Genomic DNA, 11,262 nt, shown 5'->3' with positions numbered 1-11,262 from the left:
CTTACTTTTAATTTCAGTGCAGATGCCTACTTAAAAGTTCTGCAAATATATGAACTTACAGTACATTTTCCTAATGACCCTGCTATATCTGGGTTTGAGCCTACTTAATTGTGACAAAAGTAAAGATGACCTGTCTTCTGTAGAGCTATAGACAGTTTCTGTTGAATTCTCGACACTTAAATAATGAAATGTAAAGATGCCATTCTAGGCAGGACACATCTGGGTTGAAGGACTGCTGATGCCAATTATGCTTCGTACATAATAATGCACATTTTACCTATTTGGAAAAAAATTCACATTTATTTACTGTCAAACAGGTGTTAAACTTTACACTGGGTATTAGTGATGGGCTCATTATTAACAGGTTTACACAAAGGGATGAAAAAAGCAGAATTTTGTTGAAACAATTTACATTTCATTTGATTTTTTTATCATAAAATAAATTAATTACTAAATATAGGCAGAAGGAATATGGAAGAGTTATAGTTCTGTTTTATTTATTTTTTTTTAAAGGACAGGCACCTTTTATTCACGAGAAAGCTTGTGAGAAGTGTCCAGTGTCCCCTTTACCCCTTACCACCCAACCCTGATTAAAGAATGAACAGGGAATTGAGTTACAATCTTTGTTAGCTACACCAAATTTGTGCAAGGCTTGGCATAATTGGCTTCTAAAACAACTTTCTCTCCAAATTATGTTTTTTTGGCAATAAAAATTCAAAACTTAATAAAAACTAACTTGTCAAAGCAGAACACTGTTTACAGTGAAAAAATAAGTGAAAACAGGTAGAACTTGCATTTTAAACAAACTATTGTACTATGAACAGTGTAAGAAAAACAGCTTATAACATATGTGCAACCAAGAGCTTTTCACAATATTTTCTTCAAACTCTTTAAAATTATTTTTTAATGACAATTATATTTCAGTTGGACACAAATGTATTTATTTTACCCTAGCAATAGAACAAAATATAATTTCTTTAGCCATTTTTTCATGAGAACGGTTCATTGTACAGTTGAGGAAATATATGAAATAAGGCCTGTGGCTTGATTGCTAGTGGTTAGACATGTATTCAATCTTTGCCCTAATGGAAAAGATTTGCAGTGAACTGCAAATTGATGCAGAATATCTCTCCTGCTTTTGCAAGTCTTGTCAGGAACAGTAAAGTACAGTAAATTTGTCCCACAGGATTTTAAAGCCTACGCCTTGTATATAATACAATGTAGGCCTAGGAAAAAAAAATGGTGCAGCCATATTTACAAATTTAGTTCACAAACTGCTGCAGTAAAATGGCTGGAAAGTGTTTATTTCTCTTTTTTTTCACAATTTTGTTAAATTCAGCAGCAGAAGATATCGTAAATACCTTGTTGGTATTTCTTTTCTTTGTAACAAATAATTCATTTTAGTATACTCTGTGTATATACAAAGTTTTTGTTTTATAAAAATTCACAGAACTGCGAGGTCCAGTCATCCCTGTTACTGGAGAACCACAGGGTCAACAGAATTGTCTCTTCGAGCAGATATGAGGGAGCCTGCACGGGGCCAATTAAGTCTTTTTAATACTTGAACGTGACCTTTAATATTTCTTTGCTACACTATTAAAGGCTTGTCACTAGTTGCATTTGTCCTTCTCTAACATCTCCTTCTGGAATACATCCTTCTTTGTTAATGGGAATGATATAGCCGTCGCTATTACCCCTGCTGATTTGATAGTACATCTGAAGCTGATGACCAGCCCCTAGGTTTGGCATGCTCTTGTAGTAAATGTCCTCATTTTCACTCCTCCTGGAAGGAGAGAGGTCTTCTTCAACGTCGGGGCTGCTCTCTGGATAGGGAGAGTCTCTGAGGTTGGGCATGCTTGTGTAAAGAGAGTCTCTGTTGGGGGACTGGAGGTGGTCGTCAGCCTCGGCTGTCAGCTGTGAGACGTAGCTGTCAGTTCCCTCGGGCTTCACTTTCTTCTGGGGCTGGTACAGAAGGGAGTGAGTCCGCTGAGGGATGAGGGGGGCCTCCAGCTCTTTGTGGTGGAGCTCCAGCCCGGGGGTGTCACTGTGCATCAAAGATGAGGCGTCTGCCACGATGGCGTCATCTTCGCTACTGCTCCCGCCGATCACGGCCTTGGCTGGCAGCACCCGCTCCAGGTTGTGGTTCTTGCTGCTGCCCCGCAGGTTGTTGTGCACTAACTCTGAAATGATCATTTTCTCAAAAGCTGTATCATTCAGGCTTAGTCCACAGTCTACAACTTGCACGCTGTCGTTATAGTCTCCGTTGCGCAGTGAGTAGCTGTTGTTGAAATTACCATTTAGCGGTAGAGTATCCATGGCACTTGTATCCCTGGCATTGTTCAGTGAATGTCCTGAAATTGAAAAGGACAGCTCTGGTTATTGCCTGACATGTTTTTATCACCTGGTTTGTTTTTTTTTCTTTTTCTTTTTAACAAAGTTCTTTAATGTAGTTCAGGACAAAGTTGTACTTGGAAGTAAAACTTGAGAAAAGTTAGGTTATTGAACATTCCCAAATGTAAACATTTGCAGGCCTTATAGGAAAGATGCATTCTAAAAATAGTAACGTGTAATTCCTGTGGGGAATAGTGGCATTTGAATTTCTTAATTTAGTGTCAATTATGTGACTTTTCCACAAGGAACTGTTCACTCCATGCCCTTGCATATGTAATGCAAAGCAATTCATTTGGAAACATCTATGTTTTGAAGTGCATCACCATGATTTAGAAAAAGAAAATTAACAGAATTTGTCCTAAACAACACTAAATTAAAAAGTAATTAGATCACAGACATAACTGAAGGTAAATGTACAACATAAACCCACATAACTGGCAAGCAACTACTTTAACAACATTTCTAACATTTTTTCCTGGTTTTTTTTGTTGGTTTTTTTTTTTGGAGATGAAGTAAAGAAAAGAATGAAAAAAATGGATAAATACAAAGAATTTATGTTAAACAAGGACAGCCATCTTTCACACTACAGGGACCAGGGCCCACAAGCACCATCCAACAACACGATAGACAGCAGGTGGAATGACTCACTTTGGACAACTCACATCATGTCTGTCTGCTCAGGCTATCTGGCCTAAGAGTAGCTGATATATAAAAGAAAGTAAAATGATTTATTGTAACATGATGAAGAATAACTGAGCTTCTCAGCAACTTAGTCAGAGCAAGGGTTCAGCAAATTAGATTACTAAGCAATAACAGCTTTTCTTTTCCCATTTAATGTAATTTTTTTGCACTAATATTCTGTCTGCCAACAAAGGCCCCAGGCTCCTAAAGGTCAAAGTTTGCCTGCAGTCTGCATCAGTCACAGTGACAGCACTGAATGAACCAGAATAGTTAATTAAGAGCTAGGCCCACAGTTACCATGGGCATGGAAGTCAAATGCAGAAATGTTAGGAATTTCTGTAAGTATGGGTCACAGAAATTAAACCAAAGAATAAATATTAGTTGTGGAATGGGAAGAGGAAATCAGCCATGGCTGATATCTCATAGCTGTTGAGGGAATGACAGATTGGGTAAGTCTGCTGAAAACATGAAAAGGAGTTTAAGAGGGGGAAAAAAAATGAAGTCTTATGATGATTAAAGTCTTTATGCTTTGGGTTTTGGCTTTTTTTTTCTGATAACTTGATAAAGAAAATGCTTTCCTATAGACACAAAGACATGTAAACTATGACAGCACAGTGCTTCCCAAGCAAAGCAAAAAAAAAAAAAAAAAAAGGAAAAAAAAAAAGAAAGAAAACTTTGCAAGAAATTAAACAGTCTGAACTATGGAAATCAGATGGTTAGAGCATTCCTAGAAAAGCACTTTATCTACAGATATGTCTGGAAGTAAAGAAAGAATGAAGTGACTTTACTGAAATGAGACTGACCACTGTGAGGCTGCTGCATAATATGCAAGGCTTGGAGGAGTATAAGGGAAAAGTTTTTTGGAAAAGATTTTACATTTTCGCTTTTTGTGGATTTCTTTTTTCATAATTAAAGCTGCAGCTTATCCTAGAAAATTCAATATTCTCTGGAAATATTGTTTTCAATTAAAAAGAGATTGCATTTTATCATGAAAAGATTTTTGTCTTCAACTTTAAAAAACAGAATAATCATTTCCAAATAAATTCTGAGCAATTTGCAAGTCGTTTTGCATTTGTGTTACTGCTAACTCTTCTCCATGTGTACTGATTTTAACAGTGATGAGGGTTGTTTGAAAGGCCTCTTTAAGCTTTGATTAAACAACTATGTGGTTTTGCAATTTCATGTATGTTCCAAGATGTTTCTTGCAATGGATTTAGCTGTGCAGAGCATATGGCATTTATAAAACTAGACAACACATGGACCACATGCTGGATTCATTTCCCTCATGAAAGTGATTTAATTCTGTAATTTTAAATTTCTTTTCCTCTACTAAAGAGATATCAAAATACATCTGATAATCCAAAATGAGTTTTCTATGATATACTGCAGAGTTAAGCATGCTAGAATATATTCAAATTGGTTTGATGAGGCAAATTTTGTTGCCCATGATCAGGTAATTAATTTGAAATCTTTCATAGCCTGTAGCAAGATTACTGTAGGAATGTAAAAATATAAGTAAATTGTTAAGCATTTCGGCATGACACTGCTTTGGTTTTAAACAGCAAATTATTTCAGCATTGCATAACTTGTGTTACCAATAGGGTTTGCTACAGACCTCATGGTGTTTCCCAAAAAGCAGTTTGCAAGTACTTTTTGAATGTGGAAACATTTTATTTGCAAATTGTGAACCACTTGCCCGCTGAGTCTACTTCATGACCGCTAGTTATGTTTTAATTGTGCCCATTAAAAATCATGCTGAAAAAATTTACATTTGATAGGCAAAGTTAAGTTTTACTCCCATACTTGTCTCTCTGTAGGTTGCTAGAGGAAAGCATAAGGAAAGTAAGAAAACAAGAGAATGAAAATAGAAACTACAGTTCAGTTAAAAAGGAGACTTGAAATAAAAACTGGAAACAAGGTTTTATGAACTCTTTTTGAAAGATTTATCACTCTATTTACACTAAAGTGATCTTAGGACTCATCAAACAGTATCTGCAAGATATTTACTGATGAACTGCAACATCGTTAAAAAAAGCTAACAACAAAATGTTAGGTAAATGATGACACCCTTTATTCCTACAGAACTAAACTTTTCTAACTGTTAATCTCCAGATTTTCCTACAGGAAAATGATCTCCCATAAAGCTGCACTATACTATAGTTTAGATCTGTTTGACTGGATACAATTTTCTACACCGGGGTATCCAAAGGTGTCAAGATGCCTTGCACTGCTTTAGTATCTCATCCATTCCATAAGCAGGGTTTTCTCAGCAAGCTTTAGAGTCAACCTTATATTGCAGACACATGATACCTCTAAGTGATATATATCTTGAAGATGGGCTCTCGGACCATGTGGTGTCAGTCCTTTAATAGTATATTAAGATTTATGCCACCTGTGTTAAAAACATGGATAATTATTGGTAAATACTGTTAGGGCAAAGGCATTACTATAATATAGTGCAGTTTTACAAGCTGACATTGGCAACACTGCATTTCTTGAATTTATTTCAGAAATTCAGACTGTAGGGCTGGGGTATTGCAACTTGAGTTTCTATCGAGGGAAAAGAGGGAATTTGGAGTGAGCCAAGAAAAGCAGTTTATTCAGGAAGTATAAGCACACCTGGTGAGTTAAACACAGGAGCTGAAGGGGCATTACATACAACTGTTTCTGCGAGCAATGTGTTATAGGGGTTGTTAGTGCCGTGTGGTCGAAGAAGAGGGTTTGTTAGTAGGTAATTGCCAGTCATTCCTAAAGCAAAAGAAACAGAAAAAAAAATGTCAGTTGCTTAATTTTAGCCTGACAGTTTCAATAAAGAGTAATTTTTATTCATCATGAATCAGGTAGGATTTCTAAAATGTAATTCAGCTGAAAATTTCTGGATGTATTTGAGCTATGCATTGGAAATGGGAGCAGGAAAATACAGTTAGATTCCAGTAACTCACAGGTGCTGTCCAAATTCCCAAAGTAAACATCTAGTGAAAGTGATATTTACTAATGTATACAAAATCACTGTTACACAAGAGTAGCAATTAAATGGTTAGAGATCAAAGTACTAATAAAGCTATTAGGACTTTAAAAATGATCATAGGGAACACTTCTGTCCAGAATTGACATAACTGAATTTCTCAAACTGAAATGTATTGAAAAACCTCTTATGACAGGATCAGAGCTGTTACTCACTTTACTAAAAACACACAGATAGTGGAAAGGAATTGCTGGTTTCAAACAGACAGTGGATGACAAATTGCAAGAAGAATATCTTAGTATATGCAAAAGTATGCATGCTGAGGGGAAAGCAAAATATTTGCTCTAAGAAATCAGAGCATTCACATTTTCTCCTGGGACATTCATGCTGCAAACGTATCTGCCAGGTTTTAAAAAAGAATTCCTTGAATGACAAATTTCTTGAAACTATCGGTTTACAAACAATGTAAGACAAAGAACAGACATGAACAGACTCTTTTAAACTGTTGTAAACTCAAATTTGCATGTTAATGCAACACCATTAAACACTCTCAGAATAATCAGATAAAAAAACAGCATATTTTGAGAAATTATTAAAAAGTCAATTAATCTCTGACTTCTAGCTACTACAAGAAAAATGCCATGATTTAAAAATTAATTTAAACATTTCAATAAGATAAAATTCAAGTTTCTTTTTTATTACTTTGCAAAGCAGTATATCAGGATCAGTGTATTACAGACCCAAGAACAATTAAAGAGACAGCTATATTTTTATAGTATATTTTTATTCGGCCAGGAATGATATATATTCCAAATATTAATGCTTTTGTACTTTCAGAGCTACTTAGTAGCAGAAATGAGCAAAAATTTCTTACACTCAGAGAATTATGGTCTGACTATGCTAATCTTATTTGAAGGTTTGTATTAGTGATCAACTAAAAAAATTATCATAGCTTTTTTCCATTGTAAAATTCTTCTTACTACAAATAATAACTGAAATATATTTTGCTTGTTTTTTTTTTATTTTGCATATTATATTTAATCTTGGTTAGAATAATTACATGTAATTTATAGCTATTATTTTTTTCAATCCAAATTTCTTTGTCACAAGAAAAAAAAGCTTAATTAAAAGCTTGATTTTTATTTTAAAGGAAAAATGACACTTGTCATTAATTATTAAACAACCCTTACACGTATGTATCATTGAGATAGTGACAAAATCATAACTGAATAGAGCTGATACCAATCTTTCTAATTCTGGCAGAGAATCTCCAGTGACTTGAGTCTGGAACTTGAAAAAGGGAAAAGCTCTGTTCAACACTGAATTAACTAAAAGTGCAGCACAGTTAGAGCAAACCTCGGGAGGCAAAGACAGCAAATTAAGGTAAATATCAAATATTATGTGCTTGTATTTTTGGAATTTTAGTAAGACACTGAAGGGGACATGAAAAATATACATTTTCTACCTAGGGAAGTTACTTAATTTTGATTTTTACCAGAAGAACATGCAGGATTCATACGGGGGGGTGGGAGGAGCAGCAAGACACACACAGGTCTATGTACCAAATAGCAAAAGTAGAATCATGCTTTCTGATACCTTTTGCTTTGCAAACACCATGGTTTTTACTTTCAAAATTAATGCAAATACACGTCCCTGCTATCAAATCCCGAATTTGAATTTTTTGTTTGAAACTTTCTGAGTTGAGCAGGAACTGGTTGCAGTGAGCCAGGGCTACCTGCTCTTCACTGAAGGATTGGGCGGAAGAACAGGTTTCAAACCTGGCTTGCACAGAGCAGTCCTCCCTCCACTGCTGGCTCAAACTGCCTCCAAAACTCAGTGGGAGGGGAGAAAGGAGGGACAATCTGTCTTGGTTAACACCCTTGTCTTCTGTCTGGATATGAGAATGAGGTTACAGATTTCAAAGTCTATCTGAGATGAGAAGTTTTGAGTTTTGACTTCTCTCTGCCTGAAAATCTGGATTCTACTCCATGTTACAGATATGATGCTCTTTGAAATAGAAAAGATAAATGCTTTACAGACATCTTTTGCATAGAAATGATATCAATTAGATTTCACTGGGAAAATTTCTGCACCTAAACATCAGTCAAATATGCATTAAAATGTTACTGCACTCATATTTCTATTTCAGATTTAACCTATAAAGGTTAGGAAAGATTTAAAATTATGATCTTGCTTTTAAGCTAAATTATTGATGACACTAATTTAAATACATTCCCATGAATTGAAGAATTCAACTTCTATAGCAGGGGCCAGTTAAGGGAACATGGTTTTCAAAATGCTGGTGGATAACTTTAAAACTCTGCTTTTAGAGAACACTTGTTCCAGATTTTTTTTTTAACATTCTTTTCAATTCTTCTGTGTTAAATGATATAAAATCTTTAATAAATTTATGGACTCTAAAACCGAAATGTTCCCAGTGACTGACCTTGATTAAGTGTTGAAGTGCTGTTGATGTCACCTGAGATAAAAGATGATTCCGATTGTTTTCTCACAGTGTCATTCCACATCCTCCTTATCCGACTCTGTTAAGACAAAGCAGTGAGACAAATCATAGTAGATTACAAAAAGATTTTTTCCTACTCATGTGGTATTATCTAGAATATTTGTGTTTATTTTAGCCTAAAGTAAACAATTTTTCTAGCACATCATGAAAATTCCTTTTTTTTTTTTATTAAAACTCTGATTTATTAAACTTTATTTCAATGAAACATGACGGTATAAACCTTCCTATAAATCAGTCCCTAATTACAAGAAAAAATAACATATTTGTATTAGACCAAAGTAACCGTTTAAAAAGAAATAATTCTACAACGCAGAAGTACGTATTTACCATCTAAATGACAATAATGAGAAGACAATTAGTCTTTCTGATTGGAAGACATCTCAGTAGGCTTTTCATAAATAAGGTAATTAAAAGATGCTGTCAAAATCTTTGTTACCTGAGTGCCAGAGGAATAGCGAGCACTGGTTCTCGTGGTTGATGCCTTCACTGAACTGTGGGGACTCTCTGTTGGGAGTCCTCCACAGCAGTAGGAATGTCGGAAGCATTTCCCATATTCCTTACGTACCTGTGGGGAAAAAAATTGCTTAGCACACAAAATAGTTTTAAATAGCTGCAGGTAAAAACACATGAACTTTGCATTGAAACTACTCACTTTTCAAGCAAATAGGTAATTCTTGTCTGTCAAATTGCTGGCTGTTAGCAAACCCACATATTTCTCCCTACTTGGTGGCAGCATTAGCAGCTACCTAGGAGTTTTGAACCAATTATTTCCAAGGTATACACACACTTAAGAGATGTCCCTGAATAAAAATTACTAATAAAAATAGAATTGTTTCTATTTCATGTTCATATTGTAGTTTACCTGAATTGAATGCTGGCTGAAAAAAGTGGTTTTTATAAGAGCTTTTGGTGCAGAAAGCACAGCAAGCCTGTCTTCCTATCCTAGCAGGCAAGAAGGGCTTGAGCACTGCTCAGAACTAGCCCTTATGCAATGATTTCCAATAAAGAGTGTAAAATTTCCAATGCCTGTAAAGGAATTTTCTTACTCTGTGTAGCTCATCCAGCTGCTGCTTCAGATGGCCACACCTGCCCAGCAGAACAGAGCTCACAAACAGCACTGCCCCACTCCAGGCACAGCCCCAGCTATGCTGGTAGAGCCAGTTGCCAGTGTTCCAGTGCCACTTTTTGAACCATAAAGGCTGGAAAAGAAGCACCTTTTATTTTTAGGACCAAAACATAAAATTCTAATTCCTGTCTTTGTTGAATCTAGAGATTTGAATATACCCATGTTTATGATTTTTTTTTTCCTGACAGAGCTGCAAAACTAATAAATGACTTCAGTATTTAGGCTACATTTATTCACTTTTTGTTTCCAGTGACCTGCTGGAAACTTTAGTTTTGTTGTGTGTGATAACAATTGCCAAAAAAGTAATCAGGATCATTTTACAGAGCAGTTAATTCTCTTATATTCCATGACTGCTTCACTCTATTTTCGGATAAGAGAAGAGTGTGTGCATATCTTGGCAGCAAGACTGCACCAGTGAAAGGACACAGTGGATAGAATTTGTATAGATGTGTAAGTCTAAACTCATAAATCTTCCACCAGATTACATGGGAACTTAAGTGTCTCTCCTACATCAATGAGACTCATGAGTTTCTGTGAAAAGAGGGATTTCAGCTAATCTGGAAATTCTGCCTGACCTATGAATATATAAGACAGGAAGTTATGTGTATGTAAAAAGGGGAGAAGAGAAAATGCAAAAAATTAATTGTGTGGATTTACATATGTAATGTGCTGTTTTTTACAGGAGTTTTACTCAAAGAATACATACTGTGCTGTTTCTATAAATCAAAGGATGAAAAAAAGTTGAATAATTTGTACTTTAACTTCAAGCTATAAATCACAAGGATGAAGAAAAGTTGAATAATTTGTACTTTAACTTCAAGCAAGGCACAATAATTCAGCTTTTTATAAAAGTACATAGTCTATATTTTCAGTCAACCCCTATCTACATCAGCATAAAAGACATGTAAAGAAAGAAATGAAAACAGAAATGAAACAACTTAGAATTATAATTTTTAACCCTGGAAAACATAGGTCTATATACATCATCATTAGATGGTATAACACCTAAGAAAATACATTCCTGAACACTAATGGATATTAAATACTCTAAGCCACTACACAGTAGAGACAATAGCAATCAAAACTGTATTTTTACCCAAATACCACCCTCCAGGGCTGGCTTTACCTAATGCCTGTATTGCAGTGAATGTACATTATCTGCCAGGACTGCGCATTCCACTGTCATTATTTCTAAATTATAGCTTGTTGGAAATGATGGAAGCAACAGCACTATCATCTCGTCAGAACTGGAAACATAATAGTTTTCACTTCCACAATTCTATTTCTCTGTTCAATTTAGTGACCAAGTAATAATAACAGAATAAAAAGACTACATTAGCTATGCAGACAGAGCATAGGACAATATCCAGTCAAAGGCAGTGACACTTAAAAATCTTAAATGGCAGCTTTAACATTCTTTCAGGTATAAATCTTATTGCTCTAGGTTATGTTTTTTTCACACTTGACTGGTATTTTAATATTGCTTTTTGCTGACTCCACTTTATATAGAAACAATGCACAGCTGTAAAAAGAAATAAAAAAGGAACCTGTTTCTGATTTTCAAGTCCAATACAA

The 11,262-nt window shown here is 35.2% G+C and overlaps 1 protein-coding gene across 33 annotated transcripts in view; it reads right to left on the bottom strand.

Annotated features, from left to right (window-relative positions):
- Positions 1-280: 280 nt before the first annotated feature.
- ADGRL2 (adhesion G protein-coupled receptor L2) overlaps positions 281-11,262 on the bottom strand; it is a 385,203-nt gene continuing 374,221 nt past the window's right edge. For 18 of the 33 annotated variants that reach the window (XM_072933004.1, XM_072933007.1, XM_072933002.1 and 15 more), the window contains 5 exons: positions 8,998-9,126; positions 8,484-8,580; positions 5,692-5,820; positions 4,876-4,893; positions 281-2,351 (listed from right to left, as the gene is read on the bottom strand). In XM_072933004.1, the coding sequence (XP_072789105.1) occupies positions 1,597-2,351; positions 4,876-4,893; positions 5,692-5,820; positions 8,484-8,580; positions 8,998-9,126 (1,128 nt within the window). In that variant the 3' untranslated portion in view covers positions 281-1,596. Of the gene's footprint in view, positions 2,352-3,039; positions 3,093-4,841; positions 4,894-5,382; positions 5,465-5,691; positions 5,821-8,483; positions 8,581-8,997; positions 9,127-11,262 lie in introns of all 33 variants that reach the window. The other 15 variants (XM_072933023.1, XM_072933020.1, XM_030279042.4 and 12 more) reach the window with 8 other exon arrangements.

This window comes from Taeniopygia guttata, chromosome 8 (assembly GCF_048771995.1).
Source record: "Taeniopygia guttata chromosome 8, bTaeGut7.mat, whole genome shotgun sequence".
Lineage (NCBI taxonomy): Eukaryota > Metazoa > Chordata > Aves > Passeriformes > Estrildidae > Taeniopygia > Taeniopygia guttata.
This window is presented reverse-complemented; position numbering and strand designations above follow the sequence as displayed.